At 38.4% G+C, this 24,587-nt stretch overlaps 2 protein-coding genes and 1 long non-coding RNA gene across 5 annotated transcripts; all 3 read right to left on the reverse strand.

The window, feature by feature from the left end:
- Window positions 1-100: 100 nt before the first annotated feature.
- On the reverse strand, window positions 101-14,870 carry clasrp (CLK4-associating serine/arginine rich protein). 3 transcript variants are annotated; one of them, XM_082182519.1, is made up of 21 exons: window positions 14,733-14,870; window positions 13,280-13,419; window positions 13,062-13,159; window positions 12,837-12,938; window positions 11,942-12,021; window positions 11,744-11,828; window positions 11,516-11,655; window positions 11,280-11,376; window positions 10,025-10,103; window positions 9,852-9,925; window positions 8,644-8,685; window positions 7,721-7,903; window positions 7,064-7,381; window positions 6,790-6,960; window positions 5,097-5,136; window positions 4,059-4,119; window positions 1,536-1,594; window positions 1,389-1,435; window positions 1,194-1,282; window positions 982-1,006; window positions 101-881 (listed from the first exon to the last, which is right to left on the reverse strand). In XM_082182519.1, the coding sequence occupies exons 2-21, from the start codon at window positions 13,376-13,378 to the stop codon at window positions 839-841; spliced, it is 1,932 nt and encodes a 643-aa protein (XP_082038645.1). In that variant the 5' UTR covers window positions 13,379-13,419; window positions 14,733-14,870; the 3' UTR covers window positions 101-838. The 3 variants fall into 3 exon arrangements, 2 of the variants coding, with proteins under 2 accessions (XP_082038645.1, XP_082038646.1); XR_014209348.1 differs by lacking the exons at window positions 101-881; window positions 982-1,006 and having other exon boundaries at window positions 5,093-5,136; XM_082182520.1 differs by lacking the exons at window positions 101-881; window positions 982-1,006; window positions 1,194-1,282 and having other exon boundaries at window positions 1,289-1,435; window positions 5,093-5,136.
- A 2,395-nt stretch (window positions 14,871-17,265) lies between these two features.
- Window positions 17,266-18,444, reverse strand: LOC309508275. Its single transcript, XR_014209440.1, has 2 exons — window positions 18,298-18,444; window positions 17,266-18,136 (listed from the first exon to the last, which is right to left on the reverse strand). It is a non-coding gene; the product is annotated as an uncharacterized lncRNA (long non-coding RNA).
- A 23-nt stretch (window positions 18,445-18,467) lies between these two features.
- Window positions 18,468-23,746, reverse strand: siae (sialic acid acetylesterase; the record flags this gene model as incomplete). Its single annotated transcript, XM_082182724.1, has 10 exons — window positions 23,586-23,746; window positions 21,716-21,877; window positions 21,413-21,573; window positions 21,190-21,328; window positions 20,811-20,994; window positions 20,264-20,400; window positions 20,048-20,181; window positions 19,426-19,580; window positions 19,136-19,322; window positions 18,468-18,704 (listed from the first exon to the last, which is right to left on the reverse strand). Exons 1-10 carry the CDS (start codon window positions 23,644-23,646, stop codon window positions 18,468-18,470), a joined length of 1,557 nt encoding a protein of 518 aa, XP_082038850.1. The 5' UTR covers window positions 23,647-23,746.
- Between the last annotated feature and the right edge of the window lie 841 nt (window positions 23,747-24,587).

Genomic DNA, 24,587 nt, shown 5'->3' on the forward strand with positions numbered 1-24,587 from the left:
ACGAGTAGTTTTAATAGAGACGTGCGCCATCTGGCGGATACAGCACGTAACAGCAAAGAAGAGAACGCGGGGAAACAAACACACACACACAAACCAAAGGTTTTTTAATCATGATTAGCTTTTTATTTCAATGTCAAAAATCTGTGAGCATCGATGATTGTTTCCAATTCAAGAAATAACCACTAGACATTTACATTGCTGAGTGAAAAAGATTATGAGCATTTAGAATCTGCATTTTCTGTAAAAGATTTTTTCCTCACTCTTTAATGAAGGGATTATGTACAAATGATGAGGTAAAATGAGCAGATTCACCGTTTACCCCCCCACAAAACAAGTCTGTCATTTATTCACCCTCACTGACTTTTTTCCACAGAAGACGTTAGGCAGAATGACGTGTTTCACAAAAAGTCAGTCATGCGAGTTTAGAACAATATGAGAGTGAGTAAATGATAGTATTTGCATTTCTGGGGGAACTCCATCCTAAAATAGGGTATGAGACACAGGGAGAGATTAGGTCCATCCCAAACTTATGTCACAAAACTCAACTCAATCAGCAAAGCTTGATTAGAATCATAGCAGCTCAAAGCATTCCTGGGAAACCCTGCTGTGAAATATCAAGACATTGAGGCAAAATGTGTTTCTAGAGCATGGTGGTGTTCATTTTCACATTTTAGAAATTATTTGTATTTGTTTCCATTGCAACCTTCAGAAGATGTACGAAGCTGAAGTGAGTGAAATGAATTTTATTGGTAATTTTCCCCCCAACTTGCATGTAAACTCTTGCCATTTCTGTTCAGGATTCACCCCTAAAATGTCTGGTGTTTTATCAGCCGATTCTTCAGTACCGGTAATGCGGACTCCGCGATCTTGAGCGTGATCTCCTGTGGAGGAAGACAGTAGAAATGGTTGAAATGAGCCTGAACGGCAGTACGTTTAGATCAAATGGACAAGTGTGGCTGGTCCAAACTGGTTTCTGCATACCTTCTAGATGAGCCGTAGTCTCGACCTGTGGGTTGTTCAAGATTTATGATTAGAATCTTCTTCATGAGTTTGTTTGCTCGTATGTTTTATTACCCTACAGAATCCTTTACCATAGGGCACAATTAATTCCACTAAAGTGTCTCGATTCAGTTCTTTCATTAAGTGGATGATAACATCAAGCATCACTGTATGAAGATGGGATGTAAACTCACCGTGTTTAGCGTTGGGAGAGGGCGAGTGACTCTGACGTCCATACTGCCTCTCCCATTCATCCCTTTCTTTTTCCCGCCGCTCCCGCTCCCTACAAGACCAAACAATGACCAAACTGTATCTTCTCCGTTGCAAACCGAGAGGACAGTTCCCACAACATGAACACGTTGCACATGTATATACATGTTGGGACTCACTTCATGCGTATTTTCCGTGCCATTGCGCGAAGAACTCCTTCTCGTTCCTGTGATGGGAGGGGGGGGGGGGGAAAGCATGAGTGTTTAAGTTCAGAACTACCTGGAACTCCCCACCCACACATACCAAATGTACACCCATGCTTTTACCTGCCGCTTGTTCTCTTGTTGCTGGATCTTGGCTTGCGCTGCCTTCTTATCCGCCTTGGCTGATGAAGGTGAAAGCAGAAAGTGAGGCAGGGTCAACAGGCTTTTATTTCAGATGTCTTTCCCATAGCTTAGAAACATGTGGTATACACTAGGGGTTTCACAACTACTGATTTTTGCTAGTCGACTAGTTTTGCATAACAGTCGACGACTAGTCGACTAGTCGTTAAATTATTTATTCATTAAATTGACGCATTAACGCATTGAGCATTGTTAAGGAAGACAGAGGAAGGAGTTCTGGTGAATTATTGGAAATGTATGTTTGAAAATCAGAAATAACATAATAAATAAATTCATCAGTTATTCTTGTGTTAATACAAAAACAGCAGCATTCATTTAAAACATTCTTGTAATTAAAACATTCTTGTTATGAACTGCCACACCACGCGCTTCAGCGAACGTTGCAGATAAACATTGCCACATGGCAGCCTCAGACAATAACATTGTCAACATCACGACATATTTTTTGCATATAGTTTTAACTGTGCATTTTTCATTGCATCTTTAAGCAAATATAATTTAAGCATATAGGCCGATACAAGTTTGATGTAGGTTATACTGAACCACTATATTTTTGTATCACCTGCGACACACACTGGCTGCGTGGCGTGAGCGTCTCAGCTTAACAGGTTGGAGTTTGCACACTGCCTGCGTGAGACACGCGATTCAGGTGCGGCTCGAACCGCTAGAGTGCAGAACAGCGGAGTTTGTATGGACCGAAGTGCATGCCTGAGCTTGTGTTTTCGGTTAAGCTGCGTTGCTTTGACATTGTGGAAAATAGAATAATAGAAACAAATGTATTAGTCTTTTTACCCGTTATTATCAATCTAAATTAATCTCGTTTTTAATTTAAATTAATCTCGTTTTTAATTGAACTTAATTTCGTTTTTCTTTATTTAAATTTCGTTTTTTCTTTATTTAAATTTCGTTTTTCTTTTTTAAATTTCTTTTTTTCTTTATTTAAATTTTGTTTTTTCTTTATTTAAATTTCGTTTTTCTTTTTTTAAATCTACCCTTTAGCCTACTGTGTCAGAAAAATATTAGACAACCTTAAAAGTATCGCTTAAGTTAACAGACCTGTGTGTGTGCGTTTTATATCACCAGTGCAGTGTCCGTTCTCGTAGCCCTGCCCGTGTGAGGTGCGCCATTTCCCACTCCCGCTGTTCTGTAGTTTACTAAATGTTTATTAATTCTGAATGTGTCCCGTTTTGCGTGTCCATCTATATTGCACCAAATGCGACACTGCACTCCATGACCTTGACCGTTTTGGACGCATAGGTACCTCAGCGGCTGACGCCATTTTGTTTTCCGACTAGTCGATTAGGGCCGACAGCGCCGACTAGTGGTTGTGACAGTCGACTAGTCGGCTAGTCGACTAGTTGATGAAACCCCTAGTATACACTACTATTCAAAACATTTGGGTCAGTATTAAGATTTTGAAAACTTTTACTCAGCATGGATGCGTGACAGTGAAGTAACAAAACATTTCCATTTTAAATAAATTCTGCTCTTTTGAACTTTCTTTTCATCAAAGAATCCAGGAAAAATGCATCACGATTTCACAAAAATAAGCAGCACAACTGTTTTTAAGTGTGATAAGAAATGTTTCACGAGCAGCAAATCAGCATGTTAGAATAATTTCTGAAGGATCATGTGACACTGAATGAAGTAATGATGCTGAAAATTCAGCTTTGCATCACATGAATAAATTATACATTTAATCGTCGTAGTAAAATTTCCTAATATCACTGTTTTTTTTGCAGTATTTTTGATCAAATAAATGCAGACTTAAAAACAGAGAGGGTCCAAAGATAAGATCAAACAAAAAAGCTATTACATTAATGCCTCATGTCTAGTCAAATTAATGAACCTTAATTAACACACAGCACATGTGTGTTTCACTATATTAGTAAGGACATTGCATAGACTTGCATTGATTTTATATCAGGTTAATGATATTTTCTAATGTCCTATCCCTAAACCAACCAATCACAGAAACGAGCAAATCACTAGATTTAAATAAAGACGTTTAGGCCGATTTATACGCTTTTCTTTACTAGTGAAAATGTCCTCACTAGTTGGTTGTCATAATATTTCCCTATATACGTGAGGACATTAGGCCCTCAACAGGTATAGCCAAACCTACACACACACACACACACTTCAAATTCTGTATTATTCAGTATAAGATCAGTAAATAGATAAAATGAGAAAGAACGATATTAATCCAGTCACACAGAGCCAAAGCACAACTAAAACAACATTCCTCTTATGCAATACATATACATGCAAAATATATGCAGTTTTGTTGTTGAACTGCTAGAGGGCCAAAAGTTACATAATGTACATTTAAATACCCAATTCCGACTGATAAATAAATGCTATCCGATATCTTACGGATGTATTATTCTTGGCATAAATATAGTATGAGATGTAGGTTCCTGGATGCCTGAATGAGTAACTCACATTGTTTGTTTAGGGCCTTCTGCATTCGGATTTTGAGCTTCTCTTGAGGGGTCATCTTGGGCTGCAATGGACACAAAGACTTTAGAACAAGCAGGATGGGAAAGCTCTTGTTCAGGCAAAGAACAGCGACTGACAACAAGACATCTATTTTACTAGGTTAAGCTTGTGTCACGTCATGCAGAAATACGAGAGAGCTTTAAACTACATACAGATCATTTATAATTCTGCATGTTGAATAGCACCAGGTGGTCCCGTTATGCAGAATCACCTGTGATGTTTGTGTTCTGGATGTATTTTTAGGTATATGGAAAGGTGTGAACAGACAAATGAAGGCAGCCATTTTGAACAGTACAGAAGTGTTGACTCGTCTCCTCTCCAGGTCAGATGAACCAACTTGATGGAACAGTTACAAAATGGCAGCAACTTTAGCCATTGCAGAAGGAGCTTAAAGCTGTTCAACCTTTACATATACAAGGAAAATGTGTATTGACTTATGCAGGTGTGTTTAGGTGTGCGAGCGAGTGAAGTTGCTCTGCCTGTCTTGACAAGCCCAGGGCAGAAGCAACACCTGAGCTGGGAAACTCAGGGCAAACCGGCTAGGAAGCATTATTCCTTTGTAGTTTTCCATTCATTGGTGTCTATCAACAGCCCATCATTCAGGTAATTATACTTGGTTAAATAAATGAGAAGTACATATATCATTTCCTTAAATAGAAGAGAAATCTAGAGCGGTTCCAAAGAAGAGCACACAGAAATATCGTGTTCTTTAGAGATAACGCTGGTCACTCCCGGCCTCTTTCTTACACGCATACCAAAAAAAGTGTCAGGTAAGGTCAGATATGGCTGCCATTCTGCAAACAGAGGGCAGTTGATCACCAAGTGGACAGCCAATCACACACATTTCAAATGAGAACGGCTCTCAGAAGAGCCGAGAGATGGGCAGGAGCCCCAGCCGGATTGTTAACTGCATCAGCCTGTCAGGGGTGAGGGAGGCGGAGTCTTTAGCAACAAATCGAGATATATCAAATTCTTACTGACTTTGGCAGCTCCAGTCTCTTTACCACCCGGAGTTTCAGGCCTACGAGAGAGAGAAGTAAGAACATTTTGTCAGTTGTCACTTTTCAGGCATGTGGATCTGCTTAGGACAATAATAAAGTCTACTGTATCATATTTGAGCTGCAAATTTCTAAAGCCTCTAAATTATTAATATGATCAAAACTGCCGAAAAACCAGTTATACACAATCTACTACATGCCTTCAGGTCTTTTTGCTGTGAAATGGCAACATATTTTTTATAAGGTAATTGTAGGAATAACTTTTATATTGCAAGTAGTATTTCTAAATGAACACTTACTAGACTGAAGCAACTTGGGTTTCAATTCATGTTAAAATATACCAAATATGATACATTAGGCTTTAAAAGAAGTAAATCTCTGAATAATTATTGTAGTTCATTGAATTATATACTTTGCTTAGTTTTATGCAACAGCTTTGATCATAAAACTAAGCAGTTAAATATCATACTTAGACATATTATTGGGCGATATAGAGTGACAACTGATAATTACATGCATTTTGTGTTAGTCTGCTATACTGTTAAAAAGATTGACATGATTTATATTGCAAGCTATCAGAATATTTTTTTCTGGCCAAATATATAACAACTGCTCAGTTTAATTAATGTTTTTTTTAGGGCTGGGGGAATTAACGCGTTAATCTTTGCGATTAATTTGAAATGTTTAACGTGTTAAAAAAAAATAACGCAATTGACGCAGCACTTTTTTTTTTGCCTCGTTTGAATGATTTCCTGTTGCGTCTGCTATTAAAAAGGCCGAAATATGCCGTCCCGCCCCTCCATGTTCGGCGGTCAGGTTTCATTCTCGGGCAGCTTTCATGAGCGGGTCTTTTCCGCTCGGTATGTGCGTCGCGCTCTGTGCTCCGCGCGCGCGCGTGAGTGAGTGTGTGTGTGTCGGTCGGTCGGCGCGCTCTGTGCTCCGCGCGCGCGCGCGTGTGTGCGTGTGTGTGTGTGTCGGCTCGCTCTGTCGTTAATGGCCCAGCAGCGGCGAGCTCTCCGTTCCGTGTGTGTGTGTGTGTGTGTGTGTGTGTGTGTGTGTCGCCGGCTCTGTCGTTAACGGCCCAAAGGCTTCAATCATGTACTAAGCACTGGAAAAGTAAAGTCCACTCAAGTAACGTGAAATTTCTCTGTAGACTTCTGTTTGCTGAGCTGGTATAGTCATGCTGGGCAACAATGGTAAAATGACCTGCTCTGATCACATGCTCTGGTAATAATAGCTTTGTAGGACTATATTTTGTTTTAATAATTAATAAAATAATAATAATAATAATAATAATCTGTTAAATTGATTATGTTGATTGATTATTGAAAAAGAATAATATATTGATATATTGATGTTTAATATTTTAATATAGGGCTATTTTCTGTTCCCTTTTTTTCCTGTGTTGTTTAATTAGGTGATTCTAAGTTTAAATATTGATGATTACAAGCTTGGGGGAAGCGCAATTAATTGCAATTAATTACAGAAATTGTGCAATTAATTAGTTAATTTTTTTTAATCGATTCCCAGCCCTAGTTTTTTTTTTTTTTGACGAGACAGACATGTAGCAATTTGCACAATTCATATGGTTCATATTTCTCAGGGTAGAACATATGGAAATCACATCTCTGAGGTTCAAGTCGGTAAAGCGTATCTACGGTTCTTTTGCAACTTACTTTCTCAGCTTGTCTGCAGAAGCAGGCGTAGCAGAATGTGAGGAGGGGGAGGGGCTGTGGCTGATCGCAGGCGAGTGTGAGGGGCTTTGACTGACGCTTCCACCCCTCCTGTACGCAGAGCTGCGACTCCGACGCTGGTAACGGTCACCCGAACGTGAACGCGAGCGAGACCTGAGGGAGGGAGTGTTTCATCCGATCAAATTCACCAAAGACAAATTATACATTTTTACAATCAAAGAATCTACAAAGTCTTGAATTCAAGGAAGTTCCTTGCCTGGTTCGTCTACGGCCCGTGTAGCGCCTCCCCCTATCCCGGTCTCGGTCTCTTTCTCGGTTTCTGTCTCTACCTCGATCCGTGGATCGAGACCTCGTCCTGTCATATCGTCTCCTCGAGCCAACTCCTCCGCTGCGCTGCCGTGAACGAGAGTCGGACCGCCGTCGAGAGCGAGATCGAGACCTGGAGTAACGGCTGTCCCGGTCCCTGCCCCCGCGAGAACGACGACTCCGACGGGAACGTGAGGATGAGCGCGAGGACCGGTGCGAAGAGGAGCGGGAGGAAGAGGATGAGTGACTGGAGGAAGAGCGTCTTCGGCTGAAAGATATACACAAAGCGCTATGTTATTATGAGAAACCTATAAAACCGATTAAATCACAAGACAAGACAAAGAGCTTCTAGTTCTCAGGATTAAATGATTCCAAGCTGTTTTTAACCCTGAATATGCCACAAAATATCATCAACAGACTAAAAAGCCAACTCCGATATATCAGTTGGCTCTCTCTCTCTCAACCATATCACCAATCATTTTAAAGCTCAACCTGTGGCAATTGTCTTCGCACAGTGGACTACATGCTATCACAGCTGAACAGACTTATAAATAAATGGAGAAAAAGCCACTAAGGAGCCAGAGAGTAGAAAGGGGAAGTTACCGACCGGGAGCCCCTGCTATGACCTGCAGTGTTGGAGGAGGTTTGGCTTGACGCCGCTGCAGGCGGAGGTTGTGCAGCTGTGGCTCCCTCATCCTCACTGCCCCCGAAGCTGGTGATGAAGGTGATCTTATCATTGCCTGGGGTTCGGGAACGAGAGCGTGACTCGGAACTTGAGTCTGACTCTGGCCTGGGACATGAAGGAGAGAAAAGAGAGAGTAGCAAGACACATTAATATATGATGTACATTACTGTTCAAAGGTTTGGGCTCATTACATTCTAATATGATTTGGTGCAATCGGGCTGTTTAATATTTTTGTGGAAACAGGGATAAAACATTTTCAGGATGAATAGAAAGTTTAAAAGAACGACATTTATTTTTACGTAGAAATCTTTTGTGATTTTATAAACTTCATCATTGTCACTTCTGGTCAAATTGTGAATAAAAGAAGGAATTTCTTTGAAAGGTAGTATATCAGTAATGCACAATATATCTGTCCCATAGCAATTATTGACAGAGTTTTTTTTTAAATGTATCATTATTGGTCATATTGTATTGTGCACTGTCATTTACCCTATTTTGACCTTGATTAACTTTGCCAACCTTTAACCCTCAAAATTAATCTTTAAAAACACTAATAACACTGTTACATGTAATCAAAATATCAATTTATCATAATGTACATTATAACACCTATATTCACTTGCATTTAAAATTGATTTTAAGTTTTTTTTACACAAAACACTACATACTTTATAATAATGGCCATTTATTGGTTATCAGCTACACCATGAAAATGAGTTTATCAGTATAGATATTTTAATATAGATGCAACCTGAATTGTAATGGTTTTTGTGCTAATTTTTGACATAATTTGAACATCATTCAAAACTAATGTGCAAAATATCAATCCATCAAAAAACACTTACCGTTTGTAGGGGTCGTATGTAGGACTGTCTCTTCTGGCATAGCTGTTTATGAAATTCACATAAATTTTAGTTAATACATTTTCAATCAAAACATCAGCAATGTGTAGGTGGTGCAACATAACTTTTTTTTGTCTTTTTAGGAACAATTTCAGAGTCAAATAAGTGTGTATATATATATATATATATATATATTAGGGCTGGGGGAATTAACGCGTTAATCTTTGCGATTCATTTGAGATGTTCAACGCGTTAAAAAAAAAAATTACGCAATTAACGCAGCACTTTTTATTTTTTGCCTCGTTTTAATGATTTCCTGTTGTGGTTGCTATTGAAAAGCCAGAAAATATGCCGTCCCGCCCCTCCGTGTTCGGCAATCAGGCTTCATTCTCGCGCAGCTTTCATGAGCGTGTCTTTTCCGCTCCATGTGTGCGCCGCCGCACTCTCTGTTCTCTGTGTGTGTGTGTGTGTGTGTGTGTGTGTCGGCGCGCTGCGCTCTCTGCTCAATGTTCTGCTCTGTCGTTAACGGCCCAAACGCTCCAATCATCTACCGATCACGCACTGGAAAAGCAAAGTCCGCTCAGATAACGTGAAATTTCTCTGTAGACTTCTGTTTGCTGAGCTGGTATAGTCATGATGGACAACAATGGTAAAATGACCTGCTCTGATCACATGCTCTGGTAATAATAGCTTTGTAGGACTATATTTTATTTTGATAATTAGTAAAAAAAAAAAAATTAAAAAAATCTGTTAAATTGATTATGTTGATTGATTGATTATTGAAAAAGAATTATACATTGATATATTGATGTTTAATATTATTTTAATATAGGGCTATTTTCTGTTCCTTTTTTTCCCTGTGTTGTTTCATTTAATTAGGTGATTCTAAGTTTAAATATTGATGATTACACGCTTGGGGGAAATGCAATTAATTGCAATTAATTAGTTAATTTGTTTTAATCGATTCCCAGCCCTAATATTAATATATTAATATATATATATATATATATATATATATATATATATATATATATATAAATGTTTAAAAGGTTAGTTAATTGGGTGGTGGTTGTGGAACCAGAAAAAGAGACTGAATACAAGTAACAATACAAGACACTACTAAGAAGTCTGGGATTATTATTTATGAGTAAAAACATTAAAACTTTGTCACCTATCTAAAAACTTGTAGGTCATATTTGTGGTGCTGTTACCTTGGTGGGCTGATCTGCCGGCCTTTCATATACTTCTCTCTAAACTCTCTTCGCTGTCTGCGAGACCGCCGGCCCTGATGGATGCAAAGCAACAATACAGTTTTACCAATACGAATCTCAAACGCAAACAACTTAATGGGAGAGAAGAACAGTTGAAAAGCTTCTGCCCATACAGAGTACATGGCCTTCTCTGCCTCCAGTGCTTTAGCATGCTTAATGGCCTCCACTTCCTCCTTGTCCTTCCTCAACATCCTGCCACAAAGACACATCAAATTTTAACTACAGTTCACGTTTTTTTTTTTATAGAAGACTTACAAGAAAAATACAGTGTGTTCATTACGGGTGCTTTCACGATTGTTTCGATTGCCTGGTCCGACCTCGAGTTCGATTGCTCCCCCTCCCCCCACTGGACAGTGTTCACATTATATTATTTGGGTCCGAACTGCGGTACACCTGCATCATTTGGTCCAGACCAAAAAACCCCCAAAACATTCAGTCCTGGTCAGCTTAGTGTTCACATTGGCATTTTAACATCGGACCAAAAGGCATAGGGATAAGTACACAACCTGATAGTTTTTTTGGCTTTAATTACGCATATTTCGTGACGGAACTTGCCAAACATCCAAAATGATGCTGTGTTCTGGGCTAAATGCACTCGTTGTATGTGTGTAGTTACGTATGATGGTATTTTGACCAGCTGAGAACTCGTGAAGAGCTTATAAAATGTGTTAAGGAGTAAAAACAGCGTCAGGAATCCCTCCGTCACACACACAAACGAAGATCTGCTGCGAGGAGACGTGGTTCTGATGCCTGTACTGAACTGTGATGGGCAACATCGCCACTGTCACGAGGAAAAACAGGTATGCTTGAGCATTGTCCTTCTTAGGGTCGCATCTTGTGACATCATGTCCCGTTTTTGATTAGCATACATGTCTTTGGTCCGTGTTGCGTTCATATTTCTTTAAAACAGCACTAGAGTTCGTTTGGAAGAGGACCAAGACTCTTCGTTTGGAAGAGGACCAGCATTCACACTTCAAATGTAGTCAAATGCAGTTAAAAAAAAATTCAAATGAGGCGCACTAACAGAGCAATCGCACCAGGGTTCGTTTTAATCAAACCAAACATGCAGAGTGTGACCACACCCTAAAGAAGCAGCGGTTTACCCCACGTCATCAACAGTGGTTCACCTCCGCGATTTAGTATAATTGAGTTCATAACAGCAGCGAACCGTACCCCAGACCACCCTGCTTATGCGGACTTGGGTACAGTTTGTGGGTACCCGTTCATCACCCAGATAAACTGAACTCTTCAGCCTCAATCGGCCCCAGGTGCGCACCACAAATGCAAGCGTGAAAGCACCCTAAGAGTCAATCAATATAACAATCAATTTGCTTTATAATGGTTTAGCTGAAGAATGCGTGAACGAACCACACAAAGTCCCCCTCTGCCATGCCGTAAGTGGTGCCCATCTTGTTAATCTCCGTCACCTGCTCTGGGGTCAGTTCATCTACATCCACCTCAACATCTACAACATGAGAAAGCATTCACACACATTGGTTACCTTCTATATCCTATTTAGGTAAATCACATATCTAGAGTGTTAGTATATTATAAAGTAAAGCATTGTCCCAACAGGAAGTGTTTATTGTATATGAAGGACACACCAATGTCAGGGATGACTTCGTCTTCCTCAGAATCGCTGTTTTCTGAGTCCTCCTCGTTCCCCTTCTCTGCCTCTTCATCTGGTTCAGTCACTGTGCTGTCCTCGTATGTATAGCCGATCTGAGCTTTCTTCTCAGAAAGTCTAACAGAGAAAAACATAAGATGTGATCCTTCTAACTGAATGTATTTTCAGGCATACATTTGGTAACTACTGATTCATAAGATCATACTTTTTCTTTTCATCCTCATTTGGTTTCTGTAGGCCACCGTAGAGTTCGTCCACATAGATCTGGTACAAACACTGCTCCTCAGAGACTACAAAATGACAAGAACATTTTTGTGGGTTCTTCCAAGTTTATCAATGGCATCTAGTCACATTACAAGGGTCAAAATGTGATTGAAGCATGCTGAAATTAAAGGGGACTCACTGGTCGCGAAGTCATTCTGCACCAGACCTCTATAGCGTTCATAATTGCACTTCCTCTCTTCTGATTCCTGCTCTGGGGTGCTGTGAAAGAAACAATGAGCTCCATCAACAATGACACAAAGTAGCAACCAGTTCTGCATAATTTTATCAAAACATTGTTAACTATCTGGTGGTCTACAGTCATTTTAGACCAGAAATGTTACATTTTCAACAAAAAAAATTATTAAAAAAAGTGAACTCTTGTGGTCTTAAAGTCACACTGTGATCTTCATGGTCCAAAATGACAACAATAGGAAAATGAATGGGAAATATAAAAATTAAGGGCAATTTTTTGTGTGTCTAAAAAACAAAAAGGAGTACTTGACAATGTCTAAATATTATGTCCAAATGCAAAAAAAAAAAAATAGTTATGTCTGTAAATAATCTTATAAGCAACAATAATGACTTATGATTAAAATAATGAATAGTCATATAATTATTTTAAATAGAAATAAATAGTGCATAATTTAGAGGTGAATACTGTCTAGTACCATGAAATCCCCTGAAAATCCTAAATATTAAGGAATAAATAATACTGAAACATCATCTTTGGTCTGTTTTGACTGCTGAGGATCACAAGTGTGACCCCTAAACGAGAAGTACTAGAGTTAAATTGAAAAATCATTAATAATACACTGTGCCCATGTATTTGTCTACTCTATTTTGTATGCTATATATTGTATAGTTCTTTGAATACTCAAGGTAATTTATTTTATTTTCCAACATGAGATGCATTAAGATCAGACTACTCAGATCAGGTTGAGGAGATTCCCCCTTCTATGTAAAGCGCTTTGAGTGCCGAGAAAAGCGCTATATAAATGTAATGAATTATTATTATTATTATTATTACTACTCACGTAGTGTTCAGGAGAGGTGGCGTATAGGTGGGGATGTAGTCCAGGTGTGCCCTGACATCAAATCTATCAATCATGTTGTTGGTATCTCCTTGCCAAGGCATCCTGTTAGAACATAAGATGAAGTTGTGACAGTTATCCAAGAAAACCCCTTAAAATGGGCTGATTTTATGTTGGTGTGAGAACTATGAACATTTATGCAGATTGATCTGTATGCTGGTGACATACATGTTGATGGGACTCTCAGCTGCCAGGGCCACCGCTGAATCCAGGTGGATTTTGTACGCTCGACCATGAACCTGCAGGAACTGGGCTGGATCCTTTTTCTACACAGAACAAGAGAAATGCGTTTCTTCATTCAAAAGCCTCTGTCCAGTACCAGGATTAAGCTGTGCTCAGAAAACAAAGCATGAAAGTCATGTCAAGGTCACAGAATTTTGACTTACGATTTTCTCATAGTACTCTCTGCGTCTCTCCCCACGCCGCTTGTAGTCCACCATCATCCCCCGCAGTTTCCGCTCATGTTTGCGGGCCTCCTGCCACATGACGGCTCCGCTTGGGGTTGGGCCGCGTCGGGGCAGGGCTGCTATTAGGGGACACAGACAATTCAAGTCAACCAACCAACCCAATAGTTGCCACATACAGTGCCATTCTGAATCCTTACACTTCGAGAGAAGAGTATATTTCACCATGGGAAAACATGGTGAATTTACACCGCCAAGGTGGCACAGAAGCTTTTCTGAAGTGGCAATTAGGTGTCTTTACACAGACTGTTTAATGCTGCTCAGAGGTGGCATAAATGCATTTACACATCAATTTTAACTGCATATTGTTTAACAAGGGGCTTAGGTGGGTCAGAGCAGGCATAATTCAGTCTGGCTTTTATGCTGCATTGCATCTTCACACAGAATTTTGAGTAGGCGCAGAGCAGCCTTAACTCAGCTGTGTAAAGATGCATCACGCTTAAATTATTAAGGCATCTTTACACAGCCGAGTTAAGGCTGCTCAGTTCTGTGTAAAGACACACTGCAGGATAAAAGCCAGACTAAATATATCCCTGCTCTAAACCATCTCAGCACCAAACAATATGCAGATAAAAATTGTGTGTAAATGCATTAATGCCACCTCTGAGCAACATTAAACAATCTGTGTGAAGACACCTAATTGCCACTTCAGAAGCGCGTCTTTGCCACCTTGTCAATTTGGTATTATATTGTATGGATTTCACCAATGCACGTTATGAACTGCAGTAACTGTATAAGGAAAATACGCCACTTGTGTGTCATCAGTGTCAATCAACAATACAACTGTCACAAAAATATTAAGGAAACTAGTCATTAACCGTCATTGCTGAACACCGAAAAAGTGCCTAACCACTTAAAGGCAAGGGTGTTAGGTTACAGATTAACAAACCTGATCAATAAAGTTTGACACGGCCATCTTTTGAGTAAAAATTGTAGCGTTCGCTACCCTAATAACATCAGAACTATATAACAATGTTTGAAACACTTGGTCTTCACATTAAAATTGCATAATAACACATTTTTAACTAACGTTACTCGGTAACCAAATGAAGTGTTGATAGCCAAGTGGCTGAAGCCTCACAGGCTAACAACACATACATGCCAATTCTGTAAGTGATTCATACTGTATTTATGAACACACAGCAAGGACTGTCGATTGTTTAGCTCGCGTAAGTTAACTCCCGTGCAAAGTTAAGATTCAATTCACGTGCGATTATGTATAATGTTGCAAAAAGCTGGAGGACGCAAGATACCCGCTAACGCTAACGTGCTAGCTGCTATATTTCACATCTAGCATTAGCTAACAGCCGACGATGAAGCTGTGTGATAGTCACCAAATGTCACCTTTTGCGCTTCATATGATAAAATGAATTACCTGTTTATGTTTACAAGTATGTATAATCTGAATTTTCGTCACAGAAAAACACATACGTCGGTCGCCACCAACTGAAACAGGCCGCTAGTTTACATACATGCGCGTGCACACACGCCTCCCAGCGCATGCGCAGCTCAGATCAATGAGCTGAGAAAACAACTAGAGGCGCTAGTACACTTCGTTGTATTTGAGAATCTAGATTCTCTAAAAGGCGGTACACTCTGGCTCATACAGAACATGTTTGAATATCCCTCAATTGGGCCTTGGGGTCTATATGACCCCAAGCGACTTTTCTTTAATAAAAAAAAATGGTTCCCTTCATCTCAGTGGAATTAAATTTTGTCACTTTTTCTACATTACCTATCTATACACACAGAAAAAAACTGGGCTTGATTCGGTCGTTCTAAAGGTATGTAAATTTTTTTTTTACAAATCTGTCCCTTGGGGTCAATATGACCCCACATTGAAATGAATGGGAAAATCGAAGAAAAAATGTTTTTTATTTTTCATTTGTCAAAAAAAATCTATAAATCCAGAATAAATCTGAAAATTTCAATACCACAATGAAGTCCTGGTACTAGAGCACAAATGAAATGTGGAACAAACATGACCACTTGCACACACACATGTTCGCGCACACAAACACACACACAGGTCTGACTCCAAAAGAAAGCATTTTTATAGAAATTGACAAATAAAATCAATAATTCCAGCATAAATCTGAAAATTCTCACACATAAATGAAGGCCTGGTACTAGAGCACTAATGTAATGTGGAATGAACATTATCACAGACACATATGCGCCCACACAGACACAGACAAAAATACACACATAGACAGAGAAAGGGTGTGACTGCAATAGAGAGCATTTTTACTGAAATTGTGAAATAAAATCAATAATTTCTGCATAAATCTAAAAAATTTCACACATAATTGAAGGTATGGTATGACAGCACAAATGCAACGTGGAAAGAACATGACTACACACAGATCAAATACACACAGAGAGACAAACACAAACAAACAATAAAGATATTATTGCAAATTTATATAGCATTATTGCAATAACAAGACACTTCAAAAGACCTCAAACAACAACAAAAAACATTTCTAAACTTTGACAAAATACTGATTTAATGTATTTTAAAATGTTTAAATATGTAATTCATAAAAAAGCTATTATAAGAACATTAAGTCACATCCAGAAAAATGAATGGATCTCTATGGGGCCTCTGCTGGAAGTATATGGTAATTACACTTTGTGGCTAAAACTATATTAGCTACAAAAAAACATCTAACCAGCAGATGGCAGAATTATGCATCTAACACCTAGATCAATATCCAGAAACAACTCATTGTTAAATTTGATCATCATTAATGTGTTTTTTTCATAAAAAAATTATATTTCATATGTATGCTAAGGGTGTAGTTGAGGAATTTTGCAGTAAATAGGTAAAAAAGTACTTCATATCCCCCAAAACACAGCATTAATGAATAGATGAGAAGTAAACAAAAAAAAACATATATTATTTGTATAATTAAAAATGTATATTTTTTGTACAATTTCTCTATCAATTGTTGGGGTCATATAGACCCCAAAGACCAGATTTGTAAAAGGAAACGAAGACCTTATGAGGGATATCAGTGTAATTTTATATACTCTAAAGACGTTTTAGGCTGTTTAGAGATATTTGAAAAGTCAAATAACATATAAGGATGTCATAATTTGTTCTAGGATGCATGCATTTACTAGAAATCATTTATAGGCCCATTTATTGAGTTTAGTAAGCAAATTGGACAGTGATCTGTCTACTGTTGGTTATCATAGACTTTTGGTTGTATTAATTTTGTTTTTGTTAGTGTTTAGAGTTCAGCCTATTAGAGTCGTCAGAAGAAGATATTTGGACTATAGCTAAGCTACGTCATAAAATATGGCACAATGGCTGGAAAGTTACAGCAAAATGTATTAAAGATGCACTCAAGAACTATATATGTTGTGCTGCCTGATATGAGATTTGTCTTGGACTTCACATAAACACTAAAAGTTTCACTTGCCACTGCTTTCCATTACTGAACAGTTAATTATGCAAGGGATAGACTCCAATAACAGATATACAGCTGGTTGTGTGATCTCAACATGTCGGTTACCTGCTCCATGTAAAATAAAACAGTTTTATTAGGCTACTGATATGACAGAGGCCATTTATCTCATGTGAGATGAAAACCTTTTTAATAACTTGTAAGGTTAATGACTGAATGCAACTTTAACCTTAAACTAATATTGTTGTCCTCTGCTCTGCTGCTAATTCTATAGGAATTTATGAATACAAATACTTGCATTGATTTTTTATAATGTATACAATAGCTTATTATATATATTTTATATACTCAACACTAACAGTCATCACCTGGCGTCGTCGACCATCTACATTCTAAATCGTACTTTGAACATGTTTCCACCAAAAAATTTCCAAATACTTTGTTGAACAGTACAGCTAAAATAAATACAACATTATACAAATAATGCAAACATTATTATTGGGTAGAAGTTCATTTTATTGTTCATATAAATGTCTTTCTAAATGAACATTATTGTGAATGAGAGTTTGCAGTCTAAACTGAATGTAGTTAGATTGTGAGAATGTATTGAATGAGTCTTCACATTCAAAGGGCCCTAACAGGAGAGCCAAGGAGCCACCATTGTCCAAGAGCTTTGTTAAGGCCTTGTATATAGACTATGGAGGAAGCATATTCAAGAATAAATAAACATTTGTTCGGGACATTCATTAATCTGAACAATGAGAATAAATGCTGTGAAGTTTTGAGGTTTACAGGTACATATATTAATATTCGATCAATCAGAGAGACTCGTTACGGAGGAGGAGAAAGTGCTATTGGTAACTTTGCAACTACATGTCAACTTATTCTACTAACCCAAATCCTAACCCTAACCTGTCTACAACAGTCTACTAATACTCTAGAGTTAGTAGATATGTAGTTGCAAAATAGTTACATAATAAGCTTATAGTAGAATGTCTAAAGTGGACCATTAAATTAAAGTGTGACCTCTTTCTCTGTTTTGCATCTCAGTGAAAGGCAAATTATACTTTCTGATTAGTGCTGGATAACAATCCACTTTACATTGATTTATTTTATTAATCAATATATATAAAAATATCATAACATGAATTCTCCACTGAATAAACTTTAACTGTTAGAGGACAAAAATAAACCTCAAACAATTTATGAAACATAAACATTAGACACAGTGGTACTTAATATTATACCACACAAAAAGTGTGACCTTTCAAAAAAGGACACATCCAAAGTGCAAACTGACTGAATTGGGTGGAAGTTGTGTAAAATGACTCTCCAGTCAAGTTCAAATTACAGACACTTCCAGCTTATGTCACTCAAAAAGATTTGTAGAAGTGCATCCAAATCAATCAATCTCTCTCTCTCACACTCTCTCTCACACTCTCTCTCTCACACACTCTCTCTCTCACACACTCTCTCTCTCACACACTCTCTCTCTCTCACACACACTCTCTCTCTCTCACACACACTCTCTCTCTCTCACACACTCTCTCTCTCTCACACTCTCTCTCTCTCTCTCTCATACATTTTACTCATTTATACATTTGTATATCACTGCTACATGATATGAAGAGACATTTTTAAAACATGATGGTTCAGTATACTGCTCTCTCTCTCTCTCTCTCGTATACTGCTGGTCACGGTGTTGTAATGGCCAGGATGAATGGCGGTGCAGGTAAGAGTCCATTAGAGCTGTAGATGGGGCAGCCTTTAAATGGACAGGGCCAGTCTGTCCAGAGATAACGCACCGCAGTGATTGAAGCAGCTGTACACGGTGGTTTAGATACAAAGACATAATTTAAGACATGTTTTATAATGGGAACATGCAACCAATTGTTGTCTGATTCACACTTTTTATCCTCAGAGCAGCAGATCTACGGTAGAAAAGAAAACATACACAGTCAAGGTAAGTTCAACAGTAGCATTCTCATCTTAAAGGAAGGGTAGGCAAATTTGGAGAGGCTAGCAATAGCAATAGCGCGAGCAGGTGCAAGGAGGTATGCAAATACTTAGCTTGACTGGCAGGTAGGACAGCCTATAATTGCATTCGGACCGAATACAGTGATTGGATGCAATCTTTTTCCACAGAAGACTTTTAATATTATAATTGTTTTAATATTTAGACCTCTTCTATTATTGATTGCTATCAGGATGTGAAGAGAGTTTCCACCAGTATAACAAATAGTGTTTATAAAAAACATTGCCTACCCTACCTTTAAAACCAGCCCTTGTTTGAATCTTTTTTTTTTTAAATCACAGTTTTCTAATTGAACATGTACTTGAATGTTTTTGAAGGTTATCTTACCTCAAAAAAATCCTTATCAAGACTGGCTTTAACATCCTGATTAAACACGATGCTAATGAAAGACTGGTTGAGCATGGCCTGAGTAGGGAAAGGTCCTTGGAAAGACACGTTCTTCTCCCCATAGGCCACAGCTCTTGCTCCTAGCACAAGTCTGTACGCCACGTCCTGTTTATCCTCTGGGTGGATACTATTGAACCCAAAAAAAACAGGCAAATCAGCATGTTAGAGTCCAGCACTTCCATTAAACTATTGGAATAACACTTTAACTACCAGTTTCTGCTCCTCCTCACCTTCCCCAGGGGGACTTTATATCAGGTACATCGATAGCAACAGCCATAAAGGTGTTCTTCATGCGCTCATTAGGGGCAAAGCCATAGTCTGCTGTCTGATGCCAGCGTATTTCTCTGAACCCATCAAGCGTATCGTTTTTGCGAAATGTGCTTAGCTAGAAAGGAAATGGAAGTTCAATTTAATTTCATGTTATTAGTATTGATGACATATAGCTCTTAAGATATTTTCCTTCCATTACTGACTATTTAAGAAAGTGGTGCTCACTGCAGAGCCCAATGCCACCCAGATCCCACTCTCTTGATGTAATGGCTGGAGTTAAGTATGTTGGTTCTCAACTCCAGTCCTCAGGACCCGCTGCTCTGCACATTTTGTATGTCTCTCTTATCTGACACACTCAAATCAGTTCATGGAGTCTCTCCTGACGAGCTGATGATCTGGTTCAGGTGTGTTAAATAAGGGAGACATACAAAATGTGCAGAGCAGTGGGTCCCGAGGACTGGAGTTGAGAACCAGTGTGTTGTTGGACTTTCTAGCTCCACCCATTACATCCAGCGAGGGGGAGCTGGATGTCAAGCTCCTCCAATTGGCTCTGCAGTGGGCAGCCTCTCTATTTAAGAGTACCTGTACGAATCCAAATGGGAAGTCTAGTGCAGTTTGGCCATCTGAGCCTTCATGGAAAGCCATCCTCCAGTCGTCGATCATGGCAGGGAAAGAGCAGTTGTATTCATCCCTGTTGTAGTCTGCATTAGCCTCACCTGAGACAAAGAGCAAAGGTAAAAATAGCAAGTCTTTGCACATGTTTTAAAGGGCTATAATTCTTCACCTGAGAAGTACTACCTTGGTACCATATGGCTCCTGTTATGGTCATGTTGAGTAATGGATGGATCATGGCATTCCACAGCACTGAACTCCTCCATTTAGCAGAGATGTTCCCCGAGAAGTACCTTTGCACAGGCGGAGGGCTATAAGGAACACTGTAGTGAATTCAGGTACAGAAGTTGAGAATGTTAAATGAGAAGCAATTCAAGTCTGTATTTTACAAACTATTCATTCAACCACATTTGCTTATGTAGGTCAATAACGTATTATACAAGAGTGTTCATGATAAAGAAAAGAACAATCTTTTAAAAATGCAAGTTTTGTTAAAATATTTTTTTCTATGAAAGGAAGTCTTTGAAGAATCGAAAGTTCTATTTAAAATAGAAATCTTTTGTAACATTATAAACATTATTATCAACATTATAAATCTTCACTCTCACTTTTGATCAATTTAGTGCATCTTTGTGGAAAAAAAGTCCTACTTATACCAAACATTTGAAACCTTTCCTTTCAGAATTTCATCCTCACCCCTCCAACTTAAAAACTGGGTGTTTTAGTATTATACCTGGTCATTGAGCTCTTCAATCCACACTTGTGAAGCGACCTTGGTGTTGACCAGGCTTCCACAGGTGTGCCTCCCCAACACGTCTCTACTAGTCCGATGGGATATTTCAGTGTCTCATAGAGATAGCGACCAAAGAGCCAGCAAACTGCAGAGAAATGGCTGAATTCCTTTCCACCAAGTAATTCTTGAATGAGGAACACAAAAAGACAAACATACATTTCTCTTCAGGGAAACGTACAGTGTTATGCATACCTTTTGCTAACAATTTATCATCTAGAAAACAAAAAACAGGTTGGACATCATTCTTAAGATAAAACAGGAATGCAACAAATATCCCATTTTAGCTGATTTGTAAGAGCGTATTCGATATATTCCGTACCTGCTGTTGGTCGGGACCAAGGAACTTCCACTCCTGCGAGATCAATTAGTTCCTTCTCGCTCTGCTCCAACGCAGCCTGGAAGATCCTCACGTCAGGGAACTTAGACGCCATGGCCAGCTCCTCTGTTGCGTTGATCAACTTTTGAAGAACAAGAGACATTTTGGGGGTTAACTGAAAGATCTGAAAGATGTTAACTTTAAGAGTTAAGAGACATTTACTCACTTGACCAACAGTGAATGCCATGTTACTTTGTCCACTACATAACCAGATGTCTCCAAAGAGCACATCTGTAAGAGTGACTGAGCTGTTAGTTGTACTCAGAGATGCAGTCAATATGTAGGGACCACCGGCCTCCACAGGATTGAGAGTTGTGCGCCAAATACCTGTGAGACATTGAAGCCAGAATGCACTGTCATTGTTCTGAATTCTTCCAGCCAAATTATTCATTAAATGATCTCCTTTTGTGTTTCGCAGAAGAAAGTCAGTCATACAGGTTTGAAATGACAAGACTCATATGACACTTACCATTGATAACAGGAACAGAGTGTGCAGACACTTTGTGTGATCCAGACAATGACACCGCAACCTTGGCTCCTGTCTGTCCAAATCCCCACACAACTGCTTTGGCTGGGGCTTTCTGCAGAACCATGTGATTCCCATAATAAGAAGAGAATCGTAACACTTCCGCTGGGAATACAAAAATAAATGAACATAAGCTTTTAAATAATGGTAAGATAAGATTGCATTGCAGTGATGGGGAAGACCAACTATGAATCGGTTCTTCGAACAGTTACAGTAATTTAAAAGATTTTAGGTGTTTCTGGCTGCATCCTATAGTAAGGCTGCCATGTCATGAAACACTATCGAAGGCCGTATCAGTTTGAAGGATCCTTGGAAGGTGGTCTTTATTTTGCATCCTTATTTCGGCATATTTTGGAAAATGCATCAAGTGTATTATTCACATCTCCCAATTACCCACAATCCTTTACATATATAAAAAATAATGAAAAAGAATTGGCAGAAAATGAGTCTGCACTGAGCTTGTCCAATTTCATTATGAAATGCAAGGAAAAAAATTCAAAGATGAAGGCATGTTGTAAATAAGTCACATAATTCTAAACTGCCCATGACGTGATTGGTTGTCATTTGCTGTATTGCATTAATTGCATTTATTTTTTTAGATAAAATTGTTCCAGAATGAAGTTTTTAATAGTATTCTTATGCCATGACCGCGAGGCAGAAACCTTTATAACGTAGCCATGCAGGCTTATGTGCCCTTCAAGTGGAGTTGGAAATATCGTAATTATGAGTTCTGAGCACATGAATGACAGAGCGAACTTGTATTTACAAATGGGAAACTCGAAATTCTAGATGATACACGGGTTTCTGAGTTGGAAAGGGCATGTCAACTTGAGACATTGCTGAAACACTGATCTATAGTGTAAAGCATAGGCTATATATATTTAATCTATATCTAGAGATCAGTGAGCAGAAAACAAATCTGTAGTGAATTATAATTAGTCAATGATGATGCAAGTTATTTAAATTTACAAGCTGCATTTCAATCATTTTTAGATGTAGTTATTTGGGTTTATTTATTTTTTTACAAAATAGGCTAATTCTTGTGTTTTGTATACCTCCGTGTTATGAGTATTAACTAGACTTTATCATTCTATCTAGCATTTAATGCTGAGGAAGACTAAACTAAGCCATGCAGGGCAAAAAATAAATAAAAATAAAAACGTCATGACGCTAATACGTCATGACGTGAGCCTCCACCACCCCCGCCCGCGTGACATATCACATGCATGCTGTAAACAAACACGTCCTAAAAAAAAACCCGTCTAAGCCAAGCACACACTGATGTTTATTACGCGCTTTTGCTAAAACTTACACAATCAGGAAATTTTATTTTTAGTAGGCTATTTCTGCTCTCTGGTTTTTAAAGTAAGTTACGTTGCAAAGTCCCTCAGTCAAATTATTGGAACACTCCGTTTATACGCATTTACACTAAATGTTTAAAATGAGCTCAAGCTTAGTTTTAGGGGAACAGCTCGTTCCGACCGATTCCTGAACAAAACGTCCGGGTTAGTGGTCATTCATTCATTCATTCATGCATTCATTCACTGAAAAGATCCAGACTCTTTCACAGACAACACCGATACTGCATTGCCACATACTTGCACTTTCAGCTGGTCTGGATTTCACATAATGTAAAATTGCACAGGTTTACGCTTAACTAATTTCTGTTTGCGTTCGAGTTAAAAAAAACCATTTGTACAGCGTCTGACAGAATATGCACATATGCATGTCAAAACCTACTTGAAAAGGGCATTGCAAGACACTCTGAAAAATTCAATCAATCATATGTAATTAGCTGTATATTGTGACTTACCTGCCGAGAAAACACTGGAAAATGCGCTCAAAACTAATGAGAAGATCAGCGGAATCAACATCTTCACAAGTGATCCAAAACAAGGAAGTGCATGTGAACACCGCAGTGCAGTCTACGCAGATCTGAGCGTTCAAACCATGGTGCCAAACCAGTATCTTAACGTTCCTCAACGGGTTTGCCGGATATTGTCACAAATGTGCACACCCAAATAGGCTATTTGGATTTTCTAAGTGACCATTGTCCCCTTTATATAGCCTAACTTAAATGACATGCAGTTTTTATTGTTAAAGAAAAACAAAATAATTGCTATTGATTTGTTGTGATGTGAATATTTACAAATCGTATGCATGTATTGCATGTCTGATATCTCATGTTATTGCAATCATGTCTGATATCTCATGTTATTGCAATGATATCTCATATCTGATTGCACTGTAAACAATTACACTGTGTCTGTGGTGTACCTTTGGTGTGGTGTTCACATTCACAAGCTGAATTATAGTAATATAGAAGGTCATTCACAAACACCATCACGGTAACACACATGACACTTGAATAAAGCAATAAACATTCATTAAACAACAGAAGATGTAACATAAAATCCAAATGTGCATAACTGATTACAAAAACTAATAAACATGATTATTAAAAAAATACCTTCAAATGTGAAGTGTTACGTATGGAATTCTGTCAGTGTTTTTGACTAAATAGCTAATACATTGATTTGTTTTTTGTTTTTTTTACCTCTAAAAACTGTACAATTAACAGTATTTTAAATGTCAAGTTAGATTTGTTACAATTTAAATTTAAACAAAACTATATAAAAAAAAATCTTTTTACAATATTTTACAGTTAAAATTCCACAAATTTTCCTTTTCAGCATTGCAATGTGCATGTCGACACTAAATAGCACCAATCACGCTGTCAATAGATGCAGACACCAATGACCCACTTCATCATCTTTGCTTACATTTCAGTAAACATGGCATCCCATCAGTCTAA

Source organism: Leuciscus leuciscus, assembly GCF_965113295.1.
Source record: "Leuciscus leuciscus genome assembly, chromosome: 10".
Lineage (NCBI taxonomy): Eukaryota > Metazoa > Chordata > Actinopteri > Cypriniformes > Leuciscidae > Leuciscus > Leuciscus leuciscus.